The sequence below is a fragment of the Symphodus melops genome (genome assembly GCF_947650265.1).
Source record: "Symphodus melops genome assembly, chromosome: 2".
Taxonomy (NCBI): Eukaryota; Metazoa; Chordata; class Actinopteri; order Labriformes; family Labridae; genus Symphodus; species Symphodus melops.
In genome coordinates this window covers 25503786-25520862 of record NC_136692.1, presented here as the reverse complement: position 1 = coordinate 25520862, position 17077 = coordinate 25503786, and the positions used below count along the sequence as shown (strand labels likewise).

Below are 17077 nucleotides of genomic sequence, written 5' to 3'. Positions count from 1 at the left end.
TAACTGGTAAGGCTGGTTTGAGATATCACGCCCTATGTTAAGTTTGAGAGCCTGCAGACCAGGACGGATTATTACAGCTTAGCAGCAATATGCATGCTAAGATGAAAGAATAAGCTCATACAAAGAGGTTTGATCCTGTTGCATTGTTCCTTATTGACTATATAAGTGACAGCATCCACTAATGCAGCTTCCCATGGGCGGGGTGGATGTGTCACATACAGTGTGTGTCCAAATAAATACATTCTGTTTCTATCTCTATTAAGAAACAGAAGTCAGAGAACAGCCATACAGGGAGAGCACACCTATCATAACCACTCAGAGGCACAGTGAGGCTTGTTTTTCCTGCAAATCTGCCACTGCCTATAAACCTGCAGTTTGACTGCAATTTTCCAAGTCCACAATGTTTGTGTAACGGTTCCTAAGAGGCTCATAACATTTATTTTTCTTTTTAACAAAGATGCATTGATTGTAGCAGTAATAAAATAAACCGGTAGTAATTAACGTGGCATTCTGATTATTGATGTTGGGAAAGGAAAAACCCACAGAAGCATCCAAATGTAAGTGATTAATAGAATCAGTGCAACTACAAATTAAAAAGGAAAGGAAAGTACAGCATGTGTATTTTGGCCCTGAACAATAGCCTTCAGTTCATCAGCTCTCAACATTCAGGTCAGTTTGGCAACAGACTTTAACGGACAACTCCCTTTTCCTATACGAATACTGCAAAACTGCCAAAAGCACATATAGCTGACATAACTTTTCAAATATCGAATGAGGCAGACATTCTCTGCAACTTGTGAGAGCCAAAACTACACAGGATGATGTTTCAGACTCCATTTCTTGATAATTAAGCAATTCACAGAGAATTGGGTATGCATTGCTTGAATAAAATCAATGTGCAAAACTGATATATTTAGTAAAACAAAATTATTTGAAAATCCTTTGTACCACAACAAAGGATGTATGCATTCAAAACGAGAGTCAGAGAGAGAGACCAATCTTCAGCAATAGTAGCAGCTCCAACAATGACTGCAGTCCTCTCAACCCACAAGGAGTGAACTAAGAAGTACTGATATGCACATCTGGTGTTAGTTTGCCCTAAAAGGCTTTCTTCTTTCACTGTGTTCTTTATAAATACTCCTTTTCAAGTACTCACTGTCCAGAATGCAATCTGAGCTCACTGTTTTATGGTGTCATGCTGTGTTCTTGGTTGGTTTAACCTTTTAAAGATCAAATACTCTAAATCTGCTCAGTGATGCCTTACGAAGCTATAAAAGCCATCCTGTTGGACTTATACATTACAATACTGCCATCTAGAGGAAAGGAGTAGTAATGATCAGCAGATTAAACAAACTCCACTAGTACACAAAAAATAATATTTCTCCTCTGTTCAGTCTGTTTGGGTGGCACAAATACATAAACTTAAGCCTAAATCATAACATAGGTTATTGCATGCTAGTTGTGCACTCTTGCAAATAATTAAAGTGACTGATTATTTACTGTCCTCCATGTTTTTCCAGACATCTAAAAAAAAAAATCCATTTGCTAAAAATTGGGTACATTGTGCAAAAGGCAAACACAAACTATGTGATGATTTGCAAAACATTGAAATCCCACCCCAGGCTTTGTGCATTACAAAAATAGCACAAAGACAGCAGAAGAAATGTTTTTGTCCCCTTTGTCTCATTTGAAGCTTCATAAAGCTCCAAACATTTTCACTGGATGAAAGGTCGGGATTGCAGGCAGGCCAGTTGATCGCCCCGACTCTTCCTCTACTGTAACACGAGCAGAAAGTTGTTTGGCATTGTTCTGATGAAATGAGGCCACTTGAAAAAGCAGTTGTCTACTGGGCAGCTTTTATTTCAAAACCTGTAACAATGGTTAGGATTAAGGGTGCCTTCACAACTGGAATGGTGTCATTGGAAATGTATATTGTCAGATGTTTGATTCTATCTATGTAAAATCTATTGTGAGCACTGATATGTCTGTGAAGAACGCACGCAGAATTGGCTGGGCCGCTGTAAGGCCCAGTGAACAGACCCTCCCAGGATAGGATTTAAATTCACACATGCGCCTTCAATCAATACTGTTACTGCTGCACTCTCCTCGCCAACATAAGCACCCTCTCATCAGTCTTTGGAACTGAGTGAAATAGGTTTGTTAACAAGTTCTTCTCTGTTTCCTACTTGTCTTCTTTATTCGCTGGTATTCTAACTTTGTTCAACCATAGGCCTACTGTGTGCAATATAACTGGCATAGCAGTAAAGTTCACTGGGCCTGCTTACGTCGTTAACTTTACCTTTAAAAAAAGGCTTGTCATTTTAAGAAGAGGGAGTGTAGAGCACAAGGTGGTTGACGTTATTGTTGTGTCCCCCAAATTTTTGTCACTATTTTGGTGTAGTACCAGACTAGTTATGAAATAACTGGTGACTATAAGATAAGATGAGATACATATCCCACCTTACCTTAACTAGTCACTTTTTTATATTTTTGTTGTTTTTTTGTTTTTAGCTGTGCACTTAAGGTGAAGCCAAGTAATCTTGTTGTACAATTTGTATAATGACAATAAAGGCATTTCTATTCTATTCTATAAAATCCTTTATTCATCTCGCAAACTGAGAAATTTACAGAATTACAGAAGCAAAAGAAAAGCAGAAGAAAATCACATCCTATAAATCAACCAATCACATCAACTCTGTCTAAGGTTTAAGATTCTGACCTGTGACATCATTGATCACAGGCCACTGCCTATTATTTAAATGTAAACAATCCAACATTTAAAACACATTAGCTGTGTCCCAATCCTTTACATTTTAGACTTTGGTCATGAATATTGCCAAAAATAGTGAAAAATATACCACCTGGTAATCCGTCACATTTTAGTAATTACGTTACTTTAAACGTTACTAGCTTGCTAACATAATAGCGTTCACATTATTGGTCTCCTTAAAAGGCTCAGCCGACCATAAACTGTGGAAAGAATGGACGGGACGAGGTCATAAACCCTAACCTCCTCAATGATAACAGGTAGGATGGGTTCAAACTGTTAAGGTAAAATACTCGTTACATGTTTTTCCAAACCTAAACTTGTTGTGACCATTAATTATCATCACCCTTCATTGTGTTCAAGTTCACAAATTCATGCTCTTAGACATAAAAAGCCTACTGTAAATGAAATGTAATGAAAGAGCTTCAAACTAGTAATGTGGAAAATAAACATTTTAGGGTAAAAGCTAACTGAGCAAAAATGTCAATAAATATAGAAGAAGGTTCTGTGTTCTGTAACTAAATAAGTGTATTTCTAACACTGGTTAATTTAATAACCTGATTAACGTGCAGAGGAAAAGACTGATATTAACTCAAGCTATTGATTAGGATTACTCTTATCCATCCATAACAAGCAAGCTTAACTCCAACAGATAAATCCTTGATCCGTGCTGCTCGTTACCTCTTTGTCTTCTTCAGATTCTTTGTCCTCTTCTTCTTTTTCGTCACTTTGTTGTTTTTTACATTACAGTCGTTTATAACGTGATATTAATCGGAAGGCTACGATCAGTGTCACTCCTAATATGTCGCCTGCCCTCCTCCTCCACGTGCAGGTAAACATCTGCTGTGTTGTGATGCGCTGGGTCAAACAGGAGGCAAGAAAACAGCCTTTTTAAATTGATGTAGTTGTGATGACATAACTAAATAATAGCATGAAAATGATCATAGATTAATCTTATCACAAGTTTACTTATATCTCTTCTTCTCATCTACAGGTATACATTTTCATTTCATCTTCATTCATTTGAGGCAGATACTGCCCCCCATCACTTGGTTGATCCAAAACCTTCAGGACATGATTGCTTTCACTACGTTGCTTGTGAGGAGGCTCATTCTCCTCAAATGGATGCACTCATCCCCACCAACACAACTGATGTATTTAAAGAGCATATTGCAGGTTAAAGACAAAACTTAACTAATCATAGGAAAATACGTTAACAATACTGTTTTTAAAGAAATTCTGAAATTAATAACCCACAGGGTCTCCTGGAGACGTTTTAGTACGTTTTCGCACGTCTTTGCTTTTTACTTCCGCATTCGGCTGTGACGTAACATAAGGGAGTCCCGCTGAATCCCCGTCTGTTTAACATAGAAAATCATGGATCCGAGTGTCACTCCCGTCAATAAAGAGGAAGAAGACATGTATTCCTTTACATATAATGGTCCACTGGCTTATTATTCTGAACCTGTTAAATGTGATAGAGAGCAGAAACAGGCAGGATTAAAGGAATAACGGCCTCAGGAGAGAAGTGAAGCTGTGGTGTGAGGAGAGACCCGGAGCAGGCGTCCTGCTGAGTGACAGGTGTCAGCTCGCCATATATGGGCGAGTGCTGTGTTCACATCAGCATATGTAAAGTTTGTAATCACATTCAATCAATTAAAAAACTATTTGTAGAAGGTGCAAGTGACGATCATTCACCTTTACATTGTATGGGAGCTGCTTGTAAAAACGGCAAATCTGTACAACGTATTACGGTGCCGCGCTGTGCGCGCGCGAGAGAGAGAGCGAGAGAGAGAGAGAGAGAGAGAGAGAGAGACAGACAGACAGACATAGAACCCGATTACACGGCCTGTGCAAGTGCAGCACCATGTCTTAATTGTTTATTCCTCATGCAGCCCAGTGCTCACGTTGTTATAGAAAATACAGTGTATGGTGCAGGATCACGGCGCACGTAATCCACACAAACATGCACAACAGCGCACACACTCCACAGTTTAATGCGTGCACATATATTAGGCTACTACAAAAAGTTTAAAGTTTTAATTGGATAGAGGACCGACGTAAAGCTTGTGTTTCTGTTTGTTTCCAAACCGCGCGTTCCGTCTTTTCCCACTGCGCACACACAAACACACACACACACACACACACACACTCCACAGTTTAATGCGTGCACATATATTAGGCTACTACAAAAAGTTTAAAGTTTTAATGGGATAAAGGACCGACAGAAGTAAAGGTTGTGTTTCGTTTCGTTTCCAAACTGCGCGTTCCGTCTTTCCCCACAGCGCACACACACAAACACACACACACACACACACACACACACGCGCACACACACACACGCGCTCTCTTGTAACAGAGTTGGATTTATAATAAATCGTATGACTACATATATTAAAACAGACTGTCCGGTGTCTATTACGCTCACACTAGAGAATATACAGAGGATTCCAGCAGATCAAATCATTAAACGCTTTCTGTCTGCGTATATAATATTTGATGTTAAACAGCCAGAGATTTAAATCATTAATAAGGAAACGTTTTTGTGTCTGATACCGAAATATTCAACGTGTCTGTTCGATCGTTTCTGAGGTTGTGAGAATAATTCACCAAAACACACTATGAATAATCAAGCCACTTACACTGTGCACCTGAATGTGCGCCGCTCAAGTTACAAACTATAGCAGGGAGGCATCCTGTCTGTTCTCACTCACTACCACGTATCATTACTCCTCTTTAATCATGTTTTAGCCTGTTTTTTTGTGCTTTAATTCTTTTGTGCTGCCTTCTAAATGTTTGTTTGTAAAGTGTTTGATGCTCTCGGTGCAAGACAAGTTCCCCCAGGGGCAATAAAGGCTTCATTCATTCATTCATACACAGACGCATGAAGCCGATCAAAGCAGAGTCAGAGAACGGGACTCCCTCATGTTACGTCATATGACGCGTTGTTGAAAAAAAAGCACGTTCTAAACGGCTATGCTAAAACAGCCACTTTCTCCTCTAAATTAGAGCACTTATGTGTTGTAGAACATATTAAAAAAATAACCTACTTATTTTACAGCCATTAACAGACTATATAAAATATTAATTAAAATTTTTTTTTAACCTGCAATATGCTCTTTAAGAGATTTTACAATGAAAGAAAATCAGATTCTCCCTGAACAGTTCACTTGAGGCCTTTCAAAAAACCTGGCAGTCCTTTTACTTCATATAGCTTACCTTGCATATTGAAGCTGAAAAACAATGCACGACTGAGTTGTTGATTCCATTTATTTTATTAGTGTTTTTTTTCTTCTTTTTTCTTCCGCCTCCCCTTTTCCCGTCTTTTTTTTAAAAATTATTTAGTTATACTATTCCTACTTATTTATTTTCCGACTTTTGATTGTTTTGTCTACTTTGTTGTTGTGGTGTGAATGGCTGTGATTGAATGGGTTGTTCGGTAAGGAAGGGGTACTTGCCCTCTAATGCACTTTGGTTTTATGGAGTTTTATGGTTATGTTCTACTGTAATAAGTTTAATACATTTGAGATATGACCACTGTTGTTCATCTGGATTGTCTTTGTTTCTGTGCCCTTCCCAAAATAGAAAAAAATCAATAAAAATATGGGACAAAAAGAAGAAAAGAAATGTCTCTTACCTTCAGAGGGAACCTTAACAGTTGTAAAACTTGAATCACAGAGGACAGATGAGGTCGAGTCATTTCTTATCACTTTTATTTTATAGGGGAACCACAAGTACTTTAAAAGAAGGTTATACAGCGCTGTACATCTGGGAGCAGCACAGACAGACTTGATAGTCAAATCTTCTCCCTTTAAATACTATTCATTAAATGTTCTATAATCTTATAATGATACAGTGATACAATAAAAGCTTGTGTAACTGGTCCTGCAGCTTTTCTGATATGTCGGTATCATTTTTGTTGGGACTGTTATTTCCTTGTCATTTTTTTTCCAAAAAAGGAAAATAAAAGTTATGATCAAAAACCATACGACAGGCAGAAACTGCCAGGCTGTAATCCTGTACGACTCCCAATTCACTCACACAATAGAGAGAAATAGAGAGACAGAGAAAGGGAGAAGGGAAAAAAGAGAGAGAGAAGTTCCATGTTCTGAAGGCTGGTCCATAATGGAGCAGGACATCAGTTCATAGCGAGGCACAGAGAAGCACAAGATACATTTTGCACTTGCTGCGACCTCGACTCTTACTCTGCCCGACCATCAACCTGCTCGAAGGCGACTCACTTCCACAGCTGTGTGCTCAGGGTCTGGCCAGATCCAGCAGCGGCCCATCCCCCCATAGCTGACGGAGGCTGAGCGAAGGCCATCTGACCAGCTGCACCGTTCAGAGTCAAGCCCGACATCTGCTGGTTCACCTGAGGATGTCGCAGAGATTCTCATTAACGTGAGCTCGATACGACCTGAAATAAGTACCCTGAAACAAGTCAATAATCCTGATTAAGTTAAGACATTCATGTTTTCATGTTGATGTGCAGCACTTTGGAACCCTCCTGTAAAAAGGTACTACAGACATAACGACCGTTAGTATTGTTATGATATGAAAGGAGGTAAAGTAAGAAAGACGTTTAAAGACGTCTCAGAGCAAAGATCCTCCTGCGCTTCCTTCCAAACTTCTTCTCATCTTTAACCAGCTTGCTTTGGCGTCCTCCTCTGTTTATTTAAGCAGCACAAAAGAACTACAACCTTTATGCCACCGCATCTACACTTCATACTTATTACACACTATTTACCATCCAGTGTCCTTATAAGGAGACCAGACTGGGAAACGTTGCTATGAAAACCTTTAAACGATATAGACACCCGTTTAGAAACCATGGCAACAGCATTGTGATATACACGGGGTAGTTTCTTGTTTTTAGTTCAGCCCAAAAAAATCGTCATCACAAACTCCATCACGCGCTCTCCAAATGACAAATACTTGTGAAGTTAAGAGAGGATTGAGTTTGGACTCAGAGCGCTTTAACACTGCAGGTCACAGCTACACAGTCACACATCATAACCAGTCACTAATCCCATTCATGACCTTCCAACTGAGAGACGACGACTCTTCCACCTGAGCCACAGCAGCAGAACTTTTTCCTTTCTGGCTTGTGGTAAAGTGAAGAATTCAACTATCAATGTTTATTTTGACAATCTTAATGGCTACAACAGAATGCCCATGCTAATTGAACAACATGTGAAGAAAGTTTTATTTGGGATTTTGATCGACAAAATGAGTCTTTAATTTAATCAACATTGTGTTTAATCAGCAGTGGAGGCTGTTAAAGGCTGAAAGACGTCCGTATGCTGCTGCTCTATACAGATTATAAAAAGTTAAAGGACATGGAGTGTGATGACTTTTCTCTTTTCTTTTAGTCTTTTTGCGGCTCTGCACCTGAAGATTTGTTACTGTTTGAGTGTGCTCCTTTTTCTGCTATTTAATCAGCAGTTAACAGCTTCATTCTGTGCATTAAACTGTTGGCTGACTGAAAGTACAAAAGCAACTTTTATACCTTTTAATCTGTTATTTTTTCGTGGTTCTGGTTTGTGCTGCCATCACTCAGTCAAGCCTTATTACTGGAATCACTTCATAAATGTTGCATCGGACTTCTTTGGGATGAAGCTCTTGTATTAAAGCCCTGTCTGTGCTGCCACCTGGTGGCTGCTGGCTGTTATATCTACATCCTGTTTAGACTAAAGCGCCTCACAATGTTTTGTAGTGCTTCATCACAGCTGGGTGTGGTCACTGACTCACTTGAACTAAAAACAATAGTCTGAAATGAATTATTCAGAAATATTCTCCTCCAACACCGCAGTAAGAAAGAAAGAAGGCTCTCATACCTGACCCATGTTCCACTGAGCCTGCTGCCCGGGCTGGATGGCGTACATTCCCTGAGCTGGCACCATGCCCGCTGGCATCGCACCACCCTGCGGTCCCATCATCCTCGGTGCCATGCCCATCACACCTGTAGCTTGTGCGTTTCCCATGAAGCCATTGGGCATCGTCATCCCGACCATCATGCCCGGATTGTGCCCCATCATGGCCGCCCCGCTCTGAGCCATCATGGCACCCATGACGGTTGTAGGTGGCATGGCGGTTCCCATGCCAGGGAAGGCCTGATAACCAGCAGCCGCCTGGACAGGAAACTGCATCTGGGAGGGGCCCATGAACATCCCAGCTGGGGTGGAGAAGACGTGATAAACAGAGGGGAAGACCGTTTATGTATATGTTACATCATGACTCTTCAAACCACGATCTTAATGTGTGAAGTCATGAATTCAGCTTCTATTCAAACTGTAGCTGAATCTTTGGTTGTTTGTTATTCTGTTAAACAGGATGAGGAGTCGGCAAAGCTCTGCAGGACTGAGCAGGAACATTAAAGTTAGTATCTGGGAGAGGCTTGAGTTACGAAATCAGTAAAAAACCGGCTGAATGAATGATGTTTGAAATGTGCATTTTTCTGCTCGTCCATCGCTCGGGCCCACTTCCTATAATCAATAATCATACTTATTAATCCCCTTGTGGGATTTGGTTTTACACTCTGTTTAATGACCATGACAACACATGTAGGCCAAAATACACATACATGCATTTGGTGCCTTGCTATGGGCTCAGCAGTACTTAGGAAGTGAGCTGGCAGCTCTCCAGCTACAAGGCCAATCTCCAGACTTGGTCCGTGCCCCGACTTGAACCGGCGACCCTCTGGTTCCCAACCCAAGTCCCTACAGAGCTACAGCCCCAAGCTCCAGGATCTAGAGCATGAGTCATCCCAAGGTACTGTCACACGACTTCATCTCTTATCCTGCAGAGAACCTGCTACCATGGAGATGTACCATGGGGGTTCCTGCTTTAACATATCGCCTCCTGCAGTGATCACTGAGCGACCTCTGTGTTTAAATGTTACTGTGGCTCAGGGTGTTTTCAAAGTCTGACCGTGTGGACCCACCACAGATGACAGTCAAGAAATCTTCTCCACCATGTCATTGGAACTACATTTCCCAACGTGCAGCATGCAGGGTCTGATATGAACACCCCCCAAGCACCAAATGCAGGTTGATATTCCGTTTGTCGAGTACAGTGCTATCCACCACATGGCGGGGAAATGTTTATACGCAGAGTCATGCATGAAAAGATGGTTAGTATTAAACACGTTTGATGGATTCAATGCTCCTTTTCCATGCTCGTCTGCATGACGGCGCACAGGTGGGGGCGTGCCTCCTTCACGTGCACCTGTTCACTTTAAGTTCAACAGAACACAGTTAATCTGTGATCTGTATGGACCGAGTCCTGAACACACATGATCCGGCCTGCTACCTGTCACCGTGTCTGCATCTCGCTAACATCTACCAAACAGTAATCAGTGTAAAGTAGTGAGCCTAGGTGACCATCACTGAAATACTTGGATGAGAAAAACCATGATCACTCTCCGGTTGCTTGTAATTAGACATTATTTTGTTGACTCAATACAAATACAATAAAAATCTCTCGTGGTAAGAAGGAAACTTATTCCAATAATTAATCGGTAACTGATTATTAATGATAAAAATGAAAAGTGACTCTGGGTCTACTCACCAGCGGGCGCCTGTTGGGACATGCTGTTTGTTCCATACAGCGACAGGATGGAATCCTTGGACAGAGGCTTTTTGGCCGAGTCATCAGTCTTAGGGGTGCTACTGCTATCACTGAACAAGTCCAGGTCTCCCTGCGCTGACCCTGAGCTGGCTCCGCCTCCTGCCGCTCCAGCGGCTGGAGCTTGTGTCGGAGTGCTGGCCGCGTTACTGGAGCTCACCTGTGAAGAGTTCAAAAGAAAAAACAGACTTCAGACCATCAGCTCAGATTCCAGGCTCTGTCCGAGCTGAACAGGTTTCATAATGTTTACCAGCATGATAAATTATGTAAGACATTCTGATACTCCTCAAACAGTCACGCCTGAGAGCAAGTTAACACTCTGGTCATGTTGCTGGTTAACAGTCAGTAGACATACACTGATCACCACTTGTCCTGGATATTTAATTCAATTCAAAAAACATTTCTTTTGTCCCCGGGGGGCAAGTCAACAGCACACAGAGCAATAAGTGAACAACAGAGCAGGTATACTAAAATTCCACCAAAGATAAAGTGTCAGCAAAAGAATTAAGTGTCAAATGTAAGTACAAGAGTTAAAACACAGTGACTAAAGATGGAAACAGAAATAGTAGTGAACGGAACTATAACACAGTAACAGGAAATGTATTTATATATATATACACACACACACTCAGAGCTATTTGCAAGTAGCATAGCAATGCCTTGCCTTTCTTAGAAACTGATGAAGCCAGGTGTTTAGTATGTTTCATGTAACTGTGAGTCTGTCTGTCTTTTTAGAGATCCCCTCAAAGACTGCTCCGGTACACCGCCTTGATAATAATACATTTGTTTGCCACTGTTGAGTTGAGGCAGCAGAGACAAAAGATTGCTTCCTATTATTCAGTTCTAGAAACAAACAGGTTTGTTTTGAGAGCAGAGGAGGAACCATGTTTAACGAGTCCAACGGTGCGTTTGTTTCTCTGTAGAAAAGACAGTTATGGATTCACGTTGATTGAACAGCCAACACTAAAAAGAGACGTGCAGGTTTTTAAAGAACTAAATTAATCTTACACTAAATGATTGATCAAAATAATAACTGAATGAATCAGAAATACAAATCATCACCGCTTACAGCCCTGTTTACATGTTCAGCTTAATTGCTGCCTCATTAGCTGCATTCATTTTCTGTCTGCTGCTCGCGCTCCGTCTCGTAGCATCAGTGTCTCGTGGGCTAATGATGCTGACTTCTATCATTTGAGTTGATGGTTTTATTGCTCACTTCATTTTAGTTTGAAACGTAACAACCGTTCCTGATCTGCCCTCCTGGGCGATACTGAGAAATCCACAAGTTATGGATCGCTCGGCCGTACCTGAGGAAACTGAGCCGCCGACGAGGACACAGGGAGGGGGTTGGACACCATGGGGCCGAATATATCCAGGTCATTGTTGTTCTGGCTGGTGCTCGTGCTGCCATTGTTAGTGGATGCAGCTGTTGGTGCGTCTGTGAGAGAAAAGTGAAGTAACCGGTTTAACAGGTGGGAAAGGAGCGAACACAGTCAGAAGAAAAAAAACAACAGGCACCGACACATCCTGAATGAACCTGGAGCTGGACTCACAAAGAGTGATGGAAGAAGACAAAGACATTCAGAGGACAACATGTACTCGTCAAAATGAATCCGAGAGCTCCTGTTTGTTTCTTTAGGATTACTTTCACTGAGTCATTCCTGAACGGCTCACACAATAAGCAGACAGATTAGAACATCAAAACATTCATCAGCTTACTCTTATTAGTTCATTAGACGCCAAACAATTATAAGAGTGATTTCAAATACCCGTGCCCCTTCATGGCAATCACTATCATTAATACGTCTTGTCTGTAATGAAGTGAGAGCACTCAGTGTTCCTGAATAATGTCTTCAATCATATGTGTCACCAGAGGCCCCACGATACCACGAGAGGCCGACCGATTCAGCCAGCCCATAATATCAGCCGATATTAGCATAGCCAGGGACTATGGGTATCAGCTAACTCTATGTCTGATATGTGGGGACATTACTCGATGTTTTCATCAGTTAGATGAAACCTTCATCATTGTATCACACAAGCATGAGCAGAGTGTGCTGTATGGATAAGAACAGACACCATCACTCTCCAGTGTGATGCACTGATGCATGTACATGCACAGTTACTTTCTAGTTCAGTGACCATCTTGTCGACGTTGTATATCTTTCTAACAGGTGTTGGATAACTGCATCTGAGGGATACACACAATAAATGTGTTTATCTATATGCATCTATCTCGACACCCCCAACGTTCACATCGGTATTGGCCTGAAAACCCCCCCACATCTGTCGGGCCTTTGATACGATATCACGTGACTGATTCACGATACGATGTTACGATGTAACATTTTGCGATGTGCTGAGAATTGCGATACAATATCTTTTGATTTCACTTTTAACTGCTTATTATATCCACACAGTTAAAGTAAATAAAACATTGTTTTGTCAAATAAGAACATATTCTGAGCTGTTAATATTTCAGTCAAATGAAACTTCACTGAACACAAACAAAGGCATGTGTGGTAAACCTCAGTGACTGAGTCTGCAGCTTGAACGCTTCCTTCAAAGCTTTGCAGCAGTTCACTGGTGCAAAGTTGTTTTTTTTTTTTTTTGGAGCAGCAGGAATTCTATAACAGACTTTATAACACAGTTAAGATGTCAACAGGAAAGAAGATCTGAGACTACGTTTACATGGCAGGAGAACCAGACTGTTTGGTTCACGCGTGCTTCGGATTTATTCATCATAATAATCATTTCATCGCTATTGCATCTTCTAAATCAAGAGTTTTCATATCACACAGCACAGGTCGCGTGGACTCTGATCTTATCAAACCAGATTTGGACATCTTCATGTCCTAAGTTAGAAACAGGTTGCCTGACTTGCGAAGCGACTTCAGTTTGAACAGCCAGCCCAAAATGCAAAAGACTGTGACGCCACCACTGAGCGACACACATCCCAGTTCTGTGCTGGTGGGACAGTGAGGAGCGGGCGTCACTTCCACTAGACGAAAACAAACATGGAAGTCAGCTGTGATGGCGGTAGTTAGTGGAGGGAACTTGAAGTAGCTAACTCTCTACGCTTCTCAGTATTAGGGATTATTAGTTTATCATAAGAAATGGCTGCGCGGTCATGAAGCTTCAGTGGCAGCTATGTTCTCTTCAGTTTACCCCGTGTCAAGTCTGTGTTGTTGTTTTTGCACGTGTATCAGGTCAGGACTGTTACAACAGTTCACACAGGAATCTGATGTCACGTCTAAAAAGGAATGTGCAAAGTCAAACAAAACACTCGAATCTGAGCATGAAGTCTGAACTGAACATTAAAGCAGGCAGTGTGATTATGGCATAGAGCTGGCTATTTCCAACAACCACTCGATATGATACACATTGTGATGCAGAGGCCTCCATACCATATATCATGATAAACATTGAGTTTGGATAATGACCATGTCCTACACAGAATTCACTACAACAGCTGTTCCTTCTTGTTCAGCAGAGGCATTTTAAGGATCCTACGGTTTCAAACACTTCAATTCAGCTCGTCAGAGATCCACGAAATACATGAAAATATCTCCATCCCAGAGCTATGGTCATGGTGTTATCGTGAACTGCAACTGTCTCTGAAAACTGTCATCAAATCTCTGCAGCCACATCCAGTAACATCGATACGTGTTTGTTGTTTGGGAGCACATGACGACATATCGTCTTTTTGGAGCACAGGCCTGTCATAGCCACAGATTGGACTGCTGGCTGTTCGATAAAGTAAGAGGAGGGAGAGTCAGAGGGTCAGAGGGTGACAGAAACGAAGTTTAGAGGAACACTGCTAGGAATGTAAAGATAACTATCTCCACACAAGTCTTCACTGACAACACGCTCATGATGGACAGTCCTCTTTAAGCTTTGTGCCGAGAGACAAAGACAGCTCCCTTCAGCACAGCAGCCTTCACCTGCTGACATAATAAAAAAGGTATACAATCCCAGCCATAGCACGTCGCAGCACAGGCAGTAAGCCAGAGTTAAAGGCCACATGCACTCATCATTTCAACTTGAATTTCCCTCAGGATCAATAAAGTGTTTATTTATCTCTACAAAGTGATCACAACATAAGAGAGTCAAACTGGATTTACAGACATGTATCAATGTGCTAGCAATCTGAGAGCGATGTTAGCCTTAATCCAAGAATATTTTTAGATTTCAGATGACTTTTTATTTTCCTGCAACAGAAAAGTTGAAGTGATACTCACCAAGGCCTAGTAGGTTCACAGAAGGTTCTGAAGTTTTAGCGGGGCTGATTTTGGGAACTGGCCTGGGCTCTTCACTCTTTGAAAATATAAAGCAGGTACATGAGATGAAAACCAAGCTGAAGAGAATGTTTCTACAGCTCGACTTCTAAAAAAGAGGTGAGCCTTCTACCTTGGTGTACGATGACACCTTGCTCCCTCTTTCTGGCTCCTTCTCTTTCTTTATGTCTTTTGGCTACAAATGCAAAAACACAAGACAACGCAAACGTTAAAAAAACAAAAAAAAAAACAAGTCTGTGCAAGTGTGCATACTGCTTGTGAAACATGTGAGAGAGACAGGGTTATTTCCTACTGACACGTACACTGCTCCCATTGGTCACATTCTTGCTGTAGTATTTCTTCTTCTCATATTTATCCCTGATGAAGAATTCCACAGCTCTTATGACAGAGTTAAGGTGAAAAAAAAAGAAGGAACAAACAACTTAACTAAAGGTTAACTAAAGAGTAATGATCATTCAACCAATCTTTATTTGTATAGCACTAACTCACAACAAATGTTAGCTTAAGACACTTCAAAAGAGCACAACAAAGACCTCAGTCCTACAATACAAAGACCCAACTTTAATCCGTCATGAGCACAGCACATTTAACTATGAAGGGGGGCAGAGAAAGACTCCCTTTCAAGAGGCAGAAACCTCGAGCAAAAACCAGACTCATGATGAACGGCCATCTGCTAGAAAGGAAGAGGGACAGAGACAAACAGAGCAACAATAACAATGAATGAGATTGATATATACTGTAGCTACAATATGAGTAATACGTTACAGTAGTTAAGTATGTGTAGTCCTCGCAGTAACAGCTGAGTGTGAGATAGACCGCTCAGCTGTAATGATGATGACACATGGAGGACCGATTATGTTATTAAAGAGTTGAAAAATTGAAGGATACTGGTCTGTTTGAGGTCTTCTGAAGCTTTCTGGAAGATTGGCTTCATAGAGCTGCCTGGCCTTGGTGTTACCCATGTCTTGTATACTCTGCAGAAAGAAAGGATAGTATGGTGAACAGAAGACGCATACATGACGATGTGTTTGCTCACGGACGAATCCACCAGTCTGAGTTTTCCCAACTCAAGAGGCTCAAAGTTAGGAGCTCTATATTTGTTCTCTTTATTGTCCACCAGATTAAAGTGTGTTGCTAGAAATGTGGGATTAGTTTCGCCATATGACAGTTTTTCGTATTCTCAATGGAATTCAAGTGTTGTCAATATCACTAATTTAACACAGGTAATATAACATTTAAGTGAATCCTCTAATGCCTGACACAGATCTGACTTCATCGTCAAGATGTTTACTAAACACCTACTAACTGAGCAGCATCTTCTTCTGTGACTGAACTAAAAGTAAACGAACAGGGGGGAGAGGGGGCAGTACCTGGATCTGTTCTGAGGTCCATTGGTCCAGGTTGACTGATTTAACTCTGGATATGTGTACTCCCAGGTTCCTGTGGATACCTGCACACCGGATGCAAATAAATACTCCCAGATTCCAGGATGCCCACCTTGGACCTGATAAAGCAACACATGGGACGGTTATTTAATAATGCACATATATAGTCTCTTGTCACACAGAAGAGAATTGGACCGTGTGACGTTAGCGCCTCAAAGTGACAGTCATGCTTTACATGATTTAACTTTGACCAAACAATACACAAGAAACTGTTTAATTCTCTTGTTCTTGTGACACTTTTGTTTATCAGTCGAGAGTTGAGTTCAAGGCGGTGGAAAGGGAGAAGTAGTATGCGAAGCTCGGGTCGATTTAAGGAAGTTAGCTTGCTAGTTAGCCACTTAGTTTAGCTTCAGGGGATGTCAGCTGACTTGGCCGAACCAGTTTCACACCATTAGCTTAGCCACGCTATCAAACGCAGATACTACATCGATAATCATCTCTAGCGACGAAACCTGGGCCAAAACGTCAACTTTGTGTGGTACAAAGGGGATTTATTTCGATAGTGTTACTGTCGAACCTTTCGCCTCGCAGTCGGCGCAGTACTTGTTGTCTTCCTCTCTCAGCATTTTGGACAGGATGGCCTGGTGCTGCTCGTTCAGTTTCTGGGCCTTCTCCCTCTCCGAGCGGGTCGCCATGGTTACGGCTTCAGTTGGACCTTCGTAATATAAAAAAACTCCACTACTTTAATCAGTCGTCAAGCTTGAGAAGTTTCGGATAAAAGACCATAATCAAAGGAATGAACGCATCCGAGAGGGAAACGAAAACACCCGGAACCGGAATCTCCTCTCCGCCCACACGAATTCGAGAGCTGACGCGGCGCCCTCTCCAGATTGGACGGCAGCTCTGACGTCATGTGACGCACACAATTTCTTATGAATCAAGTTTTGCACTTTCTTTAACTATTCACCACCAGCGCTCAAACACGTCTGATTAATATTGTT

At 41.4% G+C, this 17077-nt stretch overlaps 1 protein-coding gene across 1 annotated transcript; it reads right to left on the bottom strand.

Moving 5' to 3' along the window:
* Positions 1 to 6463: 6463 nt before the first annotated feature.
* Positions 6464 to 16971, bottom strand: LOC306819748 (stromal membrane-associated protein 1-like). Its single transcript, XM_079337290.1, has 10 exons — positions 16654 to 16971; positions 16062 to 16195; positions 15580 to 15665; positions 14994 to 15069; positions 14804 to 14866; positions 14635 to 14710; positions 11701 to 11831; positions 10337 to 10553; positions 8605 to 8942; positions 6464 to 7139 (listed from the first exon to the last, which is right to left on the bottom strand). Exons 1-10 carry the CDS (start codon positions 16769 to 16771, stop codon positions 7005 to 7007), a joined length of 1374 nt encoding a protein of 457 aa, XP_079193416.1. The 5' UTR covers positions 16772 to 16971; the 3' UTR covers positions 6464 to 7004.
* Between the last annotated feature and the right edge of the window lie 106 nt (positions 16972 to 17077).